This window comes from Lethenteron reissneri, chromosome 31, assembly GCF_015708825.2.
Source record: "Lethenteron reissneri isolate LAM-NWPU_2019-01 chromosome 31, ASM1570882v1, whole genome shotgun sequence".
Lineage (NCBI taxonomy): Eukaryota > Metazoa > Chordata > Hyperoartia > Petromyzontiformes > Petromyzontidae > Lethenteron > Lethenteron reissneri.
The window spans coordinates 12,980,251-12,998,770 of NC_083809.1; the positions used below are offsets into that span (position 1 = coordinate 12,980,251).

At 41.2% G+C, this 18,520-nt stretch overlaps 1 protein-coding gene across 1 annotated transcript; it reads left to right on the plus strand.

The window, feature by feature from the left end:
- Positions 1-7,576: 7,576 nt before the first annotated feature.
- LOC133349843 (odorant receptor 131-2-like) lies at positions 7,577-13,195 on the plus strand. The gene is made up of 3 exons (XM_061563646.1): positions 7,577-8,031; positions 8,922-9,048; positions 11,545-13,195. The coding sequence occupies exon 3, from the start codon at positions 11,550-11,552 to the stop codon at positions 12,546-12,548; it is 999 nt and encodes a 332-aa protein (XP_061419630.1). The 5' UTR covers positions 7,577-8,031; positions 8,922-9,048; positions 11,545-11,549; the 3' UTR covers positions 12,549-13,195.
- The last annotated feature ends 5,325 nt before the right edge of the window (positions 13,196-18,520 follow it).

Sequence of the window (18,520 nt, forward strand, 5' to 3'; positions counted from 1 at the left end):
TGTGAGAACACTATGGGCAATAGGACTCTTAGTGCTGCTTAGAAAGTAAATGGAAATATACAAGTACGACATCCTAGGACTTGCAGAAGTTAGATAGACAGGAAAGGGGGTAATAAATGGGTGTGAATTGATCTGGTCAGGAGAACATAAAGTGCACAACAGAGGAGTAGGGTCCTTGTTAAGTGCTGAAGCCAAACCATCATCATTATTGGGATACAGAGTGGATAGTCCAAGGGTAATTGTAGCGATATTTAATGGGAAACCCCTAAATATGCACCAACATCAGATAGCGCAGAAGAGGATATTGAAGAATTATTTCAAATGCTGGAAATTACGTTAAAGGAACTGCCTAGGAAAAATATTAAAATAATTATAAAAGAGTTGAATGAAAATGTATGGATATGGAGCAAGAAATTAACGAGGTGAGAAACTGGAAAAAATTGCTTCAAACCATGACATGGTCATATGTAATACTAAGTTCAAACAAATAGGTCGCAGAAAATGAACATGGAGGGCATCGAATGGACAATGTACGAATACGATACATCTGGTAATGACCGACAGACGCTGGAAAACATCAGTTCGACTATGCAAAACATTCCAAGGAGCCAATGTCTCAACAGATCACAGCTTGGTACTATGCAATTTATGACTAAAACTAAAACATATCCAGAACGCAATATGAGGAACATAGAGACACTCAAGAACAAAGAGATGAGGAAATATGAAGAGGAAATATCGAGTAGAATCAGGGGAGCAAAAATAGATCACCTTAGCATAGACAGCAAGGGATGAGCACTGAAGAAGATATTGCAGGAAGCAGTAGAAGCAACAATACCCTTAGTAGTGAAACCCAAAAGAAAATGTATAACTGATAAAACCTTGAAACTAGCACAGGAAAAGAGACAAATCATGCTAAAGATAAAGTAATATGTGACTGCAGGAATTACTCTTTGGTTCTTTCGGTAAAGTCACGTATAAAGATAAAATAATACATTAAATACTAGCATACGACGTTTCGATTGCAACACAAGCAATCATCATCAGGTATAAATGAAATAGAAACACAAATCTAGTATACTTAGAAATGTAATTTAATACAACAGAGAGTCGAATAACATAACAGTCAACACCCTACCTGGTTGATTACGTTCTTACGACGTTTCGGCTACAACGCAAGCAGCCGTCTTCAGGTGAAGAATGAGACACTGCCAAGCTAGGAGCTTATATATAAGCTGAGTTGGAGGTGGAAGAAGAGCGCCTTAACAAAAGAATGTGCATATCAAGAGGAATTTAGCATATTCATGGGAAATGCGTAGGAGGTGGGCGGGGGGGTTTCAAAGTCATATTATGCCCATGCATTATGCAGGATCAGCAGCACCAAAGGGAGGGGGCAGGGGGTAGCATTAACAAAGGGAGGGAATCTTAATAGTATGTAGAAGCAATGAAACATGTGAATGGGAGAACGGTGGCAGGAGACCCGCAGCGGAGCAAATAATGCATTCCCTGGGGAGAACACAAGATACACAGTTAATGCCAGTGAGTGGACTGCGGTCTGAAAGTCACCGTAAACGTGAACAACAATCAGTTAAGATCCGAAATGGCTTATTACGTCCTTCCAATGATTGCTGAGCCAGAATCCATCTTCTCGGTTGAAATTGTCTCTGTGTTTGTATATGTGGATCGCCCCATGAACGAATCTCTCATGGTAGCCAACTGGCTTGCAGAGAACCTCTGTCTTGGAGAAGTCAATGTCATGTGAGCCCACTGAATTGTAACAGTGATCTGCCACGGCTGAGGTGTTTGTCCTACCGTGTTTCAGGTCTGCTTTATGTTCACGGATGCGGTCCGAGACATGTCGTTTGGTTTCTCCAATGTAACTGCTACCACAGAGGAAACTTAGTTTGTAGACGCCAGGGTACTGTATGTCTGAAACCAAACCACGTCTTTTACAGACGGGACCAGATCACGGATTTTATGTACTGTGTTGAATCGGACCTGAATCTTGTGTTTAATCAGGATTTTGGAGATCTTTTTTGTGACCCCAGCAATGTAGGGTAAGGTGATGGTTTTGAAAGGCTCCTCAACAGGATCCTTCTTGATGGTTGGAGTGATGGCTTTTCGGATTGTGTAGTCGGAGTAACCATTAGCCTTAAGAGCTTGGTGTACGTGTTTGAGTTCACTGGCAATGTGTTCCTGGTCGGAGATGCATTGGGCTCTATGGTATAGAGTCTTGATGAGGGAGTTCTTCTGGGATGGATGGTGGTGGGAATCCGGTTTTAGGTAGGCATCCGTATGGGTGGCTTTCCTGTAGACAGAATGGCTCATTGAACCATCAGGTCTCCTTTTAATTAGGACATCCAAAAAGGGTAGCTTGCCATCTTTTTCGACTTCCATGGTGAATCTGATGGCGGGGTGTATGGAATTGATGTGGTCGAGAAATTGGTCTAGAGCAGGCCGGCCATGTGGCCAGATGACAAAAGTATCATCTACGTACCTCTTACATAAGGTCGGGTGTAGAGTGGCAGTCTGGATGGCGTCAGTCTCAAATTTCTCTATGAAAATGTTGGCTACAACCGGAGATAGGGGGGAGCCCATTGGGGTGCCCTCAGTTTGCTTGTAGAAGGTTCCATTCCAGGTGAAGTATGTATTGGTTAAGTAGTGTCTCACCAGGGGGGGTACCCCAGTATTCAGTCCTTGATGAACCAAGTCTTCAATGATTGCGATGGTGTCAGGCACAGGAACCTTGGTGAACAAGGAAACCACATCAAAACTGACAAGCAGGTAGTCTGGGGACAGGGAAATCCCCTTGATTGTCGATACCAGGTCAGTAGAGTTTAGTACCGCAGAGGTGGTTTTTCCAGTGAAAGGCCGTAGGATTTCAGACAAAAAACGAGCCAGTTTGTAAGTGGGGGAGTTGATAGTAGAGACAATGGGACGAAGAGGTGTATCTTCTTTATGTATCTTTGGCAAGCCGTACAATCTTGGTGGCCTGGCTGCAGAAGGTTTGAACGAGAACTGTTTGGTCTGATCAATTAATGCGGTTGAAGCAGAAATGATTTTGTTGGTTTTGGAGACGAGGCTGTTGGTGGGATCTCTTTTTATTTTTGTATAGCTGCCATCGTTGAGTAGTTCGTTCATGAGGCGATCCACATATACAAACACAGAGACAATTTCAACTGAGAAGATGGATTCTGGCTCAGCAATCATTGGAAGGACGTAATAAACCATTTCGGATCTTAACTGATTGTTGTTCACGTTTACGGTGACTTTCAGACCGCAGTCCACTCACTGGCATTAACTGTGTATCTTGTGTTCTCCCCAGGGAATGCATTAATTGCTCCGCTGCGGGTCTCCTGCCACCGTTCTCCCATTCACATGTTTCATTGCTTCTACATACTATTAAGATTCCCTCCCTTTATTAATGCTACCCCCTGCCCCCCTCCCTTTGGTGTTGCTGATCCTGCATAATGCATGGACATAATATGACTTTGAAACCCCCCCGCCCAACTCCTACGCATTTCCCATGAATATGCTAAATTCCTCTTGATATGCACAGTCTTTTGTTAAGGCGCTCTTGTTCCACCTCCAACTCAGCTTATATATAAGCTCCTAGCTTGGCAGTGTTTCATTCTTCACTTGAAGACGGCTGCTTGCGTTGTAGCCGAAACGTCGTGAGAATTATTTTATTGTGTTTATTTTTATTATTTTATTACTTCCCTTCTACGTGACTTTACCGAAAGAACCAAGAAGATGAATCCCTGCAGTCACGAAAGCTTTAAATCGAAATGATTACATCTTGTATGAGGAAGCAGAAAAGGCAATTAAACATCTTAAGAAAAACAAAGTCCAGGAGTGGACGGTATAAGTGAAAGATTGATTAAAGTTGGCGGGAAGGAACTTATCTAAGACATCCATCAGCTATGCAAGCAAGTATATAGAGAAGGAAATACCAGAAGATGTGGAAAAGGTCCATACTTGTGACGATTCCCAAGAAAATAGGTCCAACAAGTTTAACAAATTACAGAAGCACCACACTAATGAGCCACATGGGGAAGGTACTTATTATCGTCATTAAATCGATTAAAAGCGCAGACAAATGATTATTTGGAGGATGTACAGCCAGGGTTTAGGAAATATAGGAACACATTACAGCAAATCTTGATGTTAAGGCAGAAAAAACAAATAGAAAGCATGGATTGATTTATATCTGTTTCATAGATTTACATAAAGCATTCGAATCCACTAAGCAAGATATAACCTGGGCAACATTAAGATCATACGGAGTACATATAAAAAAACTCGTACAGTAAAGTTTGGACAGGAAATAGAAGAATCGTTCCCAACAACAATAGGTATGAGACAGGGAGATCCACTATCAGCAAACAACTTCATCACTTATTTGGAAATATTGATGGATGCCATTCAGGACAAGGGCACATGAATATTTGTGCAAGGATAAATAATTAATATCCTGAGATTTGCGGACGACATAGATCTGATGTAAGAAAACTGCGTAGTATTGCAGGAAAGTGCTCATGCACTGAATATGTCAGAAAAGTATGCCGGACTGAGGATTATCTTGGAAGAGCAAAATGAATACTAGAAAGCAGCAAGATTATGAATGTAATGCAAATTGTATACTTGTGAAATCTACTGACTTGGGACAATGACTGGATGAAAGACATAAGAGCGAGGATCGAAATGGCAAACGGAGAAATGGCAGGATTCAATAACATCTGGATGAGCAAGCAAATCAACTACAAGACCAAACTGAATATTTTAAGAACATCTGTGTTCAGTACAAGTTTTATATACCTGCGAGACTTGGATATTAAAAAGACTGCAAAGATAAGATATTTTGTATTAGAAATGTATTGCTATAGAAGAATATTGCATCTAAGCTGGCCCCAAAGAGTGACGAACGTAAACGGAAAAATAAGTTGCACGTTGAAGAAAACTTAATGTAGGTGGTGATGAGAATAAAACTGGCACTATTTAGACACATTTGTAGGATGGACAACAGGAAAATTAAAAGTGTGTTGTTCAGGAAAAAGAAAGGAACCGGAAAGCGAGAAAGACCTAACAGAATGGTGTGATGGCATAATAAATTGGTGTCAGAAAGATGTGCACTAAGCATATTGGTACAAGACAGAGGAAAGCGCAAACAAATGACAAAATGTGCAGTGGACACCTACGGACTATCTGCTCATGGTTTGTGATGATTATGAATACAGATTTTTTTTTCAAAGTGCAACATAATAACATTGACACACCTTTAATATTGGGCATTTCTTCATCTAAATTAACGATGGGGTATTTTTCTTTGATTAAGGAGTAGCATCTAACAATTTAATGTATGAATATGAAAGCCACGATACGTGCATCAGATCCCATTCCTACTCACTTATTCAAATACGTATATTCGTGAATTAGTACAACAGTATCCTCAATACATCTTTTAATTTGGTGCTATTCTCAATGTCTTTAAGGATGCTGTAACTAAATCACTACTTAAAAAGTAATATGGATCTTAAAGTGTCTAACAATTTAGTTATATTTCTAATCTTCCATTTTTAACAAAACATATATAGAGTGGTAGCTAGCCAATTCCATATATTTATTTAATCTGGCATCTTCCCTAACGCCTCTAAAGCTGCCATCATTCTATCCATTCTCCAAAAACAGTCACTAGATCCTTCCATCCCTGCACACTATCGCCCTATTTTCTTGCGTTCCTACTTTTCTAAACTCCTCGAACACCTAGTTCATCTGTCCTATTTGGCTCGACCTGTCTGCGGCTTTTGACACCCTTGATCACTCAATCCTCTTATCCACTCTGTCTAACCTCGATATTTCTGGAATCCCACTTCATTGGCTCTGCTCTTACCTCACTTCTCGTTCATCCACTGTCTCTTTTAACCATGGTTCTTCCTCCCCCTCCCCCGTCACGGCTGGCATCCCCCAGGGTTCTTTACTTGGCCCTCCCTCTGCACATCCCCCCTCGAGACCATCCTTTTTCTTTCAATCTCTCGTATCACCTATTTTCCAACGACACTAAAATCTTCTTTTCCTTTAAAAATGTTACACCTGACCTTTCCGACCACATCTCATCCTGCCTAATGGCCATCCAAACATGGATTACACAAAATGTCTTTTCCCTGAACCCTTCTAAAACCACCGTGTTCTGCTTTCCTGCCTTCTGCTCTCCTCCTCCTAACCCCACCATATCTTTCCCTCTGCTCAGTCTAACTCCGATTGCTTCCGTCCACATTATTGGCGTCACCTTTTATTCCTAATTTTCCTTCACTTCCCACATTGCCAACACCACTCGCAAATGCCGCTTCCATATTTTCAATATTAGGAAAGTTAGCCCCCTCATCACCATCACTGCTGCCAAACTTCTTGTGCACTCCCTAGTCTTCACTCATCTGGATTATTGCAACTCACTCCTGGTTGGTATCTCTGCCTACGCCCTTGCCCCTCTCTACAACAAATTCAAAACTCGGCTACACACACCGTCTGTAACCTCCCCATTCACCACTCATTATTCCCCTCTCCTTCAACAACTTCACTGGCTTCCTATCTATTACCGGTGCCTCTTTACATTACTCACCTTAGTTTTCAAAGCTTTGTATGGACACCACACCCATTACGTATCTTCTCTAATTTTCTTATATGTCCCATCACGCTCACTCTGGTCATAAACTGCCTATCTTCTTGCTGTCCCTCCTCCACCTTGCGCCCAATCTCGCTTTCGCTCTTTCTCTCTGTTTCCCCCCTTACACTGGAACAAACTCCCTCTCCACATCCGAATCTTCCCCGCACTCTCCTCTTTTCGCACTGCCCTCAGGTCCCATCTCTTTTCTCTTGCCTTTTCCCTTCCTCTTCCGCTACCCCTACTAGCACCACCTAACGCCCTTAATACCTCCACTGCCACAGCCTCAAACTCGCTTCTCCACCCTTGTCACCACCCGATCTTCTTCCCCTATCTTGCCATTTTATACTGTAGTCAGAAAGCATTGTTAAGTGCCTTGGTGAAAGGCACTTTATACATACTAAATAGAATAGAATACATTAGTATTTTCAATCTGGATTTTGTCCTGCTCACAGCACTGAAAAAGCACTTGCTATAGGAGGAAAATGACATTTCTTCTGATTTCGGCTTACATTCCATTCTTACATGTCGAAATCCAAATTGATCGCCTGGATAATCTAGTGGGATTTTCATTAAGTGCCCTATCTTTGTTCAGATCTCATCTCTCAAATAGGCTTCAATGAATACTAGAGGCCGACCGAAACTAAATTTCTGGTTTCGGCCGAAACTGAAAGTAAACCGAAAGTTAACCTTTTGGCTTTGGCCGAAACAGAAACTATGCCGAAAGAGGCCATTTTCCAATTTTCGTCGCCGAAACCGAATTTCGGTCGGCCTCAAGACGCGTCACAGACTCGCACGCACACCCAAGCCCCCTCCTGCTGTGTGGAACCCATCTGGAGGAGGAGGTGGGGTGGGATGGGGTGGAGAGTATGGAGTGGAGGGTTGAATTGGATCATTGGAGGGGTGGGTGGGTTGGTCTGTGTGTGGTTGGTGGGCAGATGAGTGAGTGATTGTGCGCGCGCGCGTATGCACACTGTTGGCATTAGCACGCTGATATAATCTGCTCAGTATGTTGTGCGTGTGCGCGTCTGTGTGTTGTGCGTGCGCCCGTGTGTGTGGTGCGTGCCTCGAGCTGCCTGTGAGAGCCCAGCCTCTGAGCTGCTCAAACAAAAGTGCTCCTGGTGGACTGCTGCTGCGAGTGCTGGCTAGGTGTGTGCTGCTTGCTGCTGCTCGCTAGTTTGGTGTTTTTGGGTGGGAAGTTATTTTTTTCTTATTCTTCTCCGTCGTCTGTCTTATCCCCCCCCCCCACCATCACCACACCCCTCTCACCCCATCCTTGCTTGAGTGTGCGTGTGTGCGCTGCTTGCGATCGCCGGAAAGAGTGAGGAGCGTCTGCCATCAACCACCGACGCCGCCGCCGCTGCTGCCCGGAGGTGCATGCGCGCGCGCACGCATGTAGTTTAGATGCCGACCGAAACTGAATTTCTGGTTTCGGTCGAAAACTAAACCAGACCGAAAGTTAAAAATTTACATTCGGCCGAAACCGAAAGTTAAAAATGTACTTTCGGCCGAAACCAAAAGTATGCCGAAAGAGGCCATTTGCCAACTTTCGGCGCCGAAACCGAAACCGAATTTCGGTCGGCCTCTAATGGATACTGAGACCTATTCTCTCCCTGCTCGAAGCTGAAAAAAAACGAAATATGATTTATGTGGGGTTGTTTCTCAGGCTTCCATTGTTGGTCCGATGTTTTCTTTATATATGCTATTCTTTGGCCATGTCATTTGCAGACATTAGACACATTTTCATTGCTATGCTGATGATACTCAGTTTAACATTTTAACCAATTACAAAAATCACTTCTGTATTGGGTAGTTTTCCTTCATATTTCAGGATTAAGATGATACATTTGGGTTTCATTCTTTTTTTTATTTGAGTAGCACATAAGAAATGTAAATGAAAGTATAATGTTTCACCTCATATTTCCAAACTAATACGTATTCTTTCTCTGTTAGGTGTTGAATAACTGATACAAGCTTGTTATGAGATTTAAGATTGACTATTGCAATGGTCTATGCTCAGGCACTTCTAATCGTGTTGTATCTCAGTTATATCCTGTAAATGTAGATGAGAAGAAATAAGAAATGTGAACACTTCAATTATTTCCTATCTTCTTGACATTGGCTTCTTGTGCAATTTCCTATTTACTTTAAGGTCGTTATTTTGAAATATAAAAATACCTCAAAATGCACTTTCTCCATTTTATCTCAAGGATTTGTTAACCAGAAATGTACCTAGTTGCTCACTGGAGGTAATATGGTGCAGGTTTACTTCGTGTTTCACTGGTACAAAGACGAATACAGGTCGCAGAGCATTCAACTCAAGAGCTCTGAAGCTGTGCAATGACCTGCATCCATCTGTGAAGAAGGCATCCTCTCCTGCGGTTTATAAGGTATAGGGTAAAACTAATGTTTTTACATAAGTTTTCGCACCATAAAAAAATGTACCGTTTTTACACTATGAGATCTCTTTAACCAGTGGCAAAATATAGCAGTAGGTTTTTACCCTTTTAAACTGGTACAAAACTGACACCTTTATTCAAGGCATCATGTTTGCAATAACCACAACACAAGTAGTCAAAAGAGCAAACAAAAAGAAGCAACTCTGATAATGATAATGATATGCACTGTCCTTGAAGTTGATTGGTCCACACCCGAGACGGCTTTCTTTAGAGCCTAGTCCCCATTGGTGTTGGACCAGATGACACCAGAAGGCGTACAACTCAAACACAGTGCAATATCAGAGTATTGAGAGCTCGGGGTAAGCATTTAATTATGATATCTCTTTTACCAGTGGCAAAATATAGTAGTAGGTTTTTACCCTTTTAAACTGGTACAAAACTGACACCTTTAATCAAGGCATCTTTTTGTTTGCTTTTTTGACTACCTGTGTTGTGGTTATTGCAAACATGATGCCTTGAATAAAGTTAACTCCTGGCGATACCCACAGCGTTTGGTTAGCGCTTCAGAAAGTAAATGATCCACAAGCAGCCCAACCTGAAAAACAGCACCTTTTTTATAAACGACTTTGAAAAATTGTTGTATATATATTGAACGGCTATATTAAATTATAAACGTTTCGAAACGGATCTCCGATTAGCATGCATGGCTACGTGAGGTACGAAATAAGTTTAACATACATTATCATGTATTTTTTTTATCATTGTTTTTGTCCAGTGCATTGTGACAATTTTATTGCGAAATGTGCGATGTAAAGATAAAAAGTGACAAATTATTAAATGATTACCGAAATCATTACAATCGTCATCAATAACAAACATGATCAATCCGCTGCCAGATAAGACTCTTCCCACGTAATCGGCATCCCGATCTATCTTTAGATGTCATTATCTATTACGCTTCTGCATATAAGATAAAACCATCACCCCTATGTCTACGGTGGTCTTCCTGTTACCTGATTTGGCTGCTATTCCATTATTACTCTTGTCCATCAGCTATAATCTCTTATGGTGACGTGTTTTGCGAAAAAAACACTTCGATTTCTCAAGTTCAATGATGGCATGCAATTGCCTTTTTTCTCTTAACGACACGATAGCGTATGTCTCTCAGTCTAATTCCAATCACGCATATCCCCATGCGTTTTATTTGAGCTATTAGTTACTTTTGCATATCCTTTGCGAGTGTCCATAGCAAGCAGTATTAACTGGCTGAAAATTATCCTCTCAAGGCGCATGGAAAATTTGCTTTTTATATTCAAATCCAATTACTGGTCTCGCTTTTTTGGTGATGTCCACAGTTATTCTATCTGATCTGGGGCTTTTGCTTTCTATACAGGGAACAGTGGTGGTTACTTTAGTGTAACAGCTACAACTACTTCCTCTTTCTCCTGAGATCCTGATTTTATTATTCTATTGCACGTGACATATTCAATACGTTTTGTGTTTTGGTACCTTGAATTTTGGTTGTTATTATTTTACCATCAGTTTTGTGTGCTATATGACTATTTATCCTTATTCATTTCGCCCCTTTATTCAAAATGTGTTTTGTGGTTTCAAAAAACGTGTTCTCTATTTGCATTCATTATTTGCACCCCAATATCACTCTTCACCCGAATGATCATGGAAATGTTAATAATTATTGTATTACTTAAAAGCTAGACATCTGTGAAAAAGAGCTTAATGGCTCATCGGATTCCTCCAGTATAAATAAATATTCTGATTATGAAAACTTGCTTATCTACATAGTTTATTTTTTGTTAATTATCTAGTATCCTTTTTGTACATTGTTCATATCTGTGCTGGTTGCTAACTGATAGATATTCCCCTTAATACTCTTTGGTTCTTTCGGTAAAGTCACGTAGGTATAAAATAAAATAAATCACGACGTTTCGATCGCAACACAAGCGGTCGTCCTCAGGCAGAAATATAATCCAGCAGTGAAACTGCTGAACCAGCGAGAGAGCAGTTACAACAAGGTTATATATGTGGCGATGGGCAAGTAAGCGGGGTCTGAGCTGGAAAGGAATTTCATCCACGGACGCAAGCACGTCGGTTGCTGAACAACCTCGTATCAGTACACATTTGTCGTACCTTGTGTTAAAGTGCGTTTGCTTCATTCAGAAGTAAAAACATGTAACAGTATTATATTTCCACTTAAATACAAATATGATTAGTTCCTCGGCCTTTTCGCTTTCTCCATGAATAGTATTAAGCAGCATTTGTTGAATAAAGCATACTCTGGACCAGCATCGACCTTCTGTTTTTTTCAGCAGATGCAGCATAGTACGTAATTTGTACGTCTGCCTCGGCCCATTGATGAAAATGAATGCCAATCCACACTCGTTTGTGTGGGAAAACACTTTACCTATTAGGACATGCTTTACACAATGCGGTATTGTTGTTAAATCTGGCATGTGTTTGTGTTTTCAGCGAGAATGATAACATCCAATACCACTTTGGGTGTCAACATTTCTTACGACAGCCAGCTTCTACTTCTGCCAGAAACCATGGCTGATATTTTTTCTGATATTTTAGTCATAATTACCATGGTACCATCTACATTGTTTGCATTTTTAATGACATTTACATTTTTGTGTGAAATTAAATTAAAAGAAAACTCTAAATACATATTTTTTATAAACTTGGTTATTAGTGACAGCATGTTTTTATTTATTGTTGACGTTTCTTCTATTTTGTTTATATGTGGGACCAGATTTAATGTTGGAGGCTGCTCCTTCTATATAAATTTTTATCGAGGATTATTCAATAATGGAGTCACTTGCATCTCCTTAATGGCCATAGAAAGATTTGTTGCCATATGCCACCCATTGCGTTATCACAACATCTTTAACCAAAAATCTGCTCTCAGATGCCTTGGTATGATTTGGTTTATTTCATTCTTTTTTCCTGTTGTAGAAATTATATTTATGGTTACAACTGATAACTTGGCATTTCAACGTGTAGCTGGTGCATGTGAAGATGTCAATTATATTTTTGTAAAAGATTACGTCCTTCTTGAATACATTAGGAATTGTGTGTTTGTGTTATTTTTTTCTGTAAGTTTTGTTATCCTTGTAAGCACATATATTTTGGTTGTAAAAGCGGCTAAGCAAGCCGCTTCTCGTGAGTCTGAGGCATCGAAAGCCAAACATACTCTTAGGCTGCATGCAGTCCAGTTAATATTATATATGAGTGCTTTTCTAATCCAACCATTTAAAACTTTAATAGATCTAACTGTGAACGACTCTGACATGAATTATATGTTAAAAACATTTTTGTATTATTTTATGTTTGTCAGCCCAAGATTTTTTAGTCCATTCATTTACGGACTGAGAGACAAGGAGATTCGCCGGTATCTAAGACGGAGGGTATGTTGTGGTCAAAATGTACTGAAGGTGAACCCTGAGCACACAATTTTCCATAAACACGCGTAATTATGCTCATATTACCAGCATTTTATTCAATTGAATTACTCAGCAAAAACTTGGAAGGATCCTCCTGAATAACATGTCTTGAGATTCCTGGGTCAACAAGATTAATAAAAGTAGCCTATGCAGACGTATGACTCTATATAACATAAGGACAATGATATGTACAGTAAGTCCTCGTTTAGCACGATAGACGCATTGCTGAAAGTTCCGCGTTCAGAAAAAAATGTGTTCATCAAAAACAATTTCCCCATAAGTAATGTAACGACAAATTTTGGCAAGATATGATGTACGCACACATATTAAGATTGCAAGACAAATAACTGAGGGTACGCCGCCGCGTACTTTATCATATTACTCTGCCGCGCAGCTCAAGCCAGTAATTCGTTGTCGACCGCTCCGAAACTGCGTAATAACGGTGTGAATTTCTGCGTTATAATTGAACACGTTCCGTGTTGTGTGAAACGTTTTCTTGAATGAAAGAACTGCATTATTGAGAAAACGCGTTGTGTAACTACACGTTCAGCGAGGACTTGCGTTATTGTAAAATATTGTGTTTAATTTCATGTAAATGTTGAGATATTTTTGATGCAGGTTGGAGGACTTTCTACAAAGATACTAATTCCTTCAATGTAATGTGAAAAAAATGTATAATAAAAACGCGTGATGAAATTGTTTAAATATCGGTGTTTGTGCTATTTTATTAACATGCTGCACTGACTGCTTGTTTTTTATATCGGTTACCTGATCCGTAATTTATGTTATCTTTTATCAATAATGTTATAAAAAGACGCTTGTATTTGTATGTGTATATAACTTTAAGGAATATAAATTATTGAACATTCACCATTTCTTCTCAGTCCACGTGTGAGTGTACAAGGATTTGTATTCCGTAGTGGTATCAACATCATACAACCCTCTCAGCAGCATCCTATACTGTACCGTTATTGCAAATGGTGTGTCCAAGAAGGCCATTATTCACTGGATCAAGAAGATAGGAGTCTGAAAGTTCCAGCTTATGGTGGTAGTATAGGCGAGGAAGCACAGTTCACCCAGTACAATTTGTGGCATCTGTTGCCGTGGTAAAGGAGGTATCACGCAATGTAGTTGCATGAGGAGAGGTGATAGGGTCCATCATCGCAATAGAAAGATGTTTATGTTGGTGTGCTCGTGCAAAAAGGAGGAACACAGGGGTCTAAAGGGAGATGCGTCTCACATGCAACTCGACGTTAACGTGATCTTTTGGAAAAGGGGTGTTGGACGCTGACCATGACCGCCTCCAACCCTATGTCTGCATCCACCCATTAAGGGTTTACGCTGGATGAATAGGGACAGGTAATGGTTCATCATTATTTCCCACATCACATGGGCGTGTACCTACCGTGGTTGTCGGGCAGTCGGCGTGCAAGGAGCCTCCGAGGACCCGGAGCATCTGGATTGGGAGCACACTCGTGCGCACGTTTAATGGCCACCAGACTGGGTGCAGTGAGTGAAGTGTGAGGAAATATTGGTTTACTGGCTGCTATAGTCCTCTTTAGGGCATTACGTACTTCAAATGTGTAACCACCACTTGCACTTATGCCGTGCACTCCCACAGATTCCCTCACTCTCCGATGAATCGTCACGATAGAGTGCCTGAGCCCACACAAGGACGTCCAGCAGTTCATATGTCGTGTCGTCGTAGTGAGGAGTCGATATTGTCATGACAGAACAGTTCTTGTTCTCACGTGCTCCCAGATTTGCCCTTGCAGTTAAATATTAATTATTTTCCTCGTTTAGCACATCCTATGTGGTGGACTCTGACTCAGGCACGCCCGGTGCTGGACACCATCTCATACACAGTATTTTTCTTTGACACTTCATTTTGAACGGTTTTGGCTCTGGTCGTATAAGCCAGATCCCTTTCTCTCTCAATTGCACACGTCAATGCGGCGCCTCACTAGTTTTCACACAAAAACGCAGGCCTGTTCTTCAGATGTCTTCTTGGCTTGTCTATCTTTCTCAAATGGTTCTGCACCAATCCTTATGTAAGGACGAAAACACAACAGACGACTTAACTGACATGATGTGTACGATGCGAGTGCAAACACGGGCAGTCAGGAAGCGAAACAAGGTCTCTGATTGGTGCCCCTAATCTTGGAGAGATCACGTAGGGTGGATGACAGAAAAAGGGGAGGTACAGAGGCTTGGGAAAGAATTGGCTCGAGGCAGATAATTGAAGATATTGGAGGTAAGATACAAACGTAAAGGGCGGGAAACGAAGATGGACTGGCAGGGGAAAGGTTGCAAACCGTTGGACAAGGAGGACGGGGATTTGCTGAAGGAGATAGGTCGAAGGAACCTTCGAGAAAGAGGGTTCGATGGATATAAAAAGGGGAAGCACACGGGGAGGGGTTGTTTGGAGAGAAGACGAAGTTCGTTCATGAAAAATAGAACTCGTGGCTGAATACAATGTTTCAACAATAAAGGCTCTTAATAATTTGAAGAACATGTGTCGGTCTTCTTGGTTCTTTCGGTAAAGTCACGTAGAAGGGAAGTAGTAAAATAATAAAAATAAAACATAATAAAATAATTCTCACGACGTTTCGGCTACAACGCAAGCAGCCGTCTTCAGGTGAAGAATGAGACACTACCAAGCTAGGAGCTTATATATACGCTGGGTTGGAGGTGCAAGAAGAGCGTTTTAACAAAAAGAATGTGCATATGAAGAGGAATTTAGCATATTCATGGGAAATGCGTAGGAGGTGGGCGGGGGGGTTTCAAAGTCATATTATGCCCATGCATTATGCAGGATCAGAAGCACCAAGGGAGGGTGCAGGGAGTAGCATTAACAAAGGAAAGGAGTGTTAATAGTATGTAGCTGCAGTTACTAAACAACCACGTAGAAAACTAAAGTATAAACTACATAAAAAACTAAAGTATAAAATGCATAGCACCATCAGTATACTTACTATACTCTACAATAAGCTGAGTTACTCACAGCAAGTAATACATTACAATTCTACGTCGTATAAATTATATAATATGCTTCCATCTAAACTTTATTCTATTACATCACACGAGCATACACCGTACTATATACTGCCATAGATAAACCCAACATTAAATTATATACTGTATTGCTATAAACCACCCTATAGCTTATACATTTTAATATAACACTATGTATTATTCTACCCACCTTAATGTGTATCACACTGCTATATGTTTACTATACAATTACGATACTATATATTACTTTGTACATTGTATTAAGCATATAAATGTTATACTATTTGTTATTATACAATGTACCATTGACCGTCGTGTCAATGGGTGAGTCGTGGGGGGAAAACTTGCAGCGGAGCAAAGAATCCATTCCCTGCGGATAATACAATGCCAGTGAGTGGAAACGCGGTCTGAAAGTCACCGTAAACGTGAACACAATCAGTTAAGATCCGAAATGGTTTATTACGTCCTTCCAATGATTGCTAAGCCAGAATCCATCTTCTCGGTTAAAATTGTCTCTGTGTTTGTATATGTGGATCGCCTCATGAACGAATCTCTCATGATAGCCAGATGGCTTGCAGAGAACCTCTGTCTTGGAGAAGTCAATGTCATGTGAGCCCACTGAGTTGTAACAGTGATCTGTTTCGGCTGAGGTGTTTGTCCTACCGTGTTTCAGGTCTGCTTTATGTTCACGGATGCGGTCCGAGACATGTCGGTTGGTTTCCCCAATGTAACTGCTACCAAAGAGGCACCTTAGTGTGTAGACGCCAGGGTACTGTATGTCTGGAACCACATCTTTTACAGACGGTACCAGATCACGGATTTTATGTACTGTGTTGAATCGGACCTGGATCTTGTGTTTAATCAGGATTTTGGAGATCTTTTTTGTGACCCCAGCAATGTAGGGTAAGGTGATGGTCTTGAAAGGCTCCTCAACAGGATCCTTCTTGATGGTTGGAGTGATGGCTTTGCGGATTGTGTAGTCGGAGTAACCATTAGCCTTAAGAGCTTGGCGTACGTGTTTGAGTTCACTGGAAATGTGTTCCTGGTCGGAGATGAATTGGGCTCTATGATATAGAGTCTTGATGAGGGAATTCTTCTGGGATGGATGGTGGTGGGAATCCGGTTTTAGGTAAGCATCCGTATGGGTGGCTTTCCTGTAGACAGAGTGGCTCATTGAACCATCAGGTCTCCTTTTGATTAGGACATCCAAAAAGGGTAGCTTGCCATCTTTTTCGACTTCCATGGTGAATCTGATGGCTGGGTGTATGGAATTGATGTGGTCGAGAAATTGGTCTAGAGCAGGCCGGCCATGTGGCCAGATGACAAAAGTGTCATCTACGTACCTCTTCCATAAGGTCGGGCGTAGAGTGGCAGTCTGGATGGCGTCCGTCTCAAATTTCTCCATGAAGATGTTGGCTACAACCGGAGATAGGGGGGAGCCCATTGGGGTGCCCTCAGTTTGCTTGTAGAAAGTTCCATTCCAGGTAAAGTATGTATTGGTTAAGCAGTGTCTCACCAGGGGGGGTACCCCAGCATTCAGTCCTTGATGAACCAAGTCTTCAATGATTGCGATGGTGTCAGGTACAGGAACCTTGGTGAATAAGGAAACCACATCAAAACTGACAAGCAGGTCGTCTGGAGACAGGGCAATCCCCTTGATTGTCGATACCAGGTCAGTAGAGTTTAGTACCGCAGAGGTGGTTTTTCCAGTGAAAGGCCGTAGGATTTCAGACAAAAAACGAGCCAATTTATAGGTGGGGGAGTTGATAGTAGAGACAATGGGACGAAGAGGTGTATCTTCTTTATGTATCGTTGGCAAGCCGTATAATCTTGGTGGCCTGGCTGCAGAAGGTTTCAACGAGAACTGTTTGTTTCGATTTAAAGCTTTCGTGACTGCAGGGATTCATCTTCTTGGTTCTTTCGGTAAAGTCACGTAGAAGGGAAGTAATAAAATAATAAAAATAAAACATAATAAAACAATTCTCACGACGTTTCGGCCACAACGCAAGCAGCCGTCCTCAGGTGAAGAATGAGACAATGCCAAGCTAGGAGCTTATATATAAGCTGCGTTGGAGGTGGAAGAAAGAGCGCCTTAACAAATGAATGTGCATATGAAGAGGAATTTAGCATATACATGGAAAATGCGTAGGAGGTGGGCGGGGGGGGTTTCAAAGTCATATTATGCCCATGCATTATGCAGGATCAACAGCACCAAGGGGGGGTGCAGGGATTAGCAGTAACAAAGGAAAGGAATGTTAATGATATGTAGCTGCAGTTACTCAACAACTACGTAGAAAACTAAAGTATAAACTACATCAAAAACCAAAGTATAAATTGCATAGCACCATCAGTATACTTACTATACTCTACACTAAGCTGAGTTACTAACAGCAAGTAATACATTACAATTCTACGTCGTAGAAATTATATAATATGCTTCCATCTAAACTTTATTCTATTGTATCACACGAGCATATACCGTACTATATACTGCCAACATTAAATTATATACTGTATTGCTGTAAACCAACCTATACCTTATACATTTAATATAACACTATGTATTATTCTACCCACCCTAATGTGTGTCGAAATGGTTTATTACGTCCTTCCAATGATTGCTAAGCCAGAATCCATCTTCTCGGTTAAAATTGTCTCTGTGTTTGTATATGTGGATCGCCTCATGAACGAATCTCTCATGATAGCCAGATGGCTTGCAGAGAACCTCTGTCTTGGAGAAGTCAATATCATGTGAGCCCACTGAGTTGTAACAGTGATCTGCCACGGCTGAGGTGTTTGTCCTACCGTGTTTCAGGTCAGCTTTATGTTCACGGATGCGGTCCGAGACATGTCGTTTGGTTTCCCCAATGTAACTGCTACCACAGAGGCAACTTAGTTTGTAGACGCCAGGGTACTGTATGTCTGGAACCACATCTTTTACAGACGGTACCAGATCACGGATTTTATGTACTGTGTTGAATCGGACC

Coding starts and splice junctions, on each gene's coding strand:
- LOC133349843 (XM_061563646.1), top strand. CDS start 11,550: ATGATAACATCCAATACCACTTTGGGTGTCAACATTTCTTACGACAGC.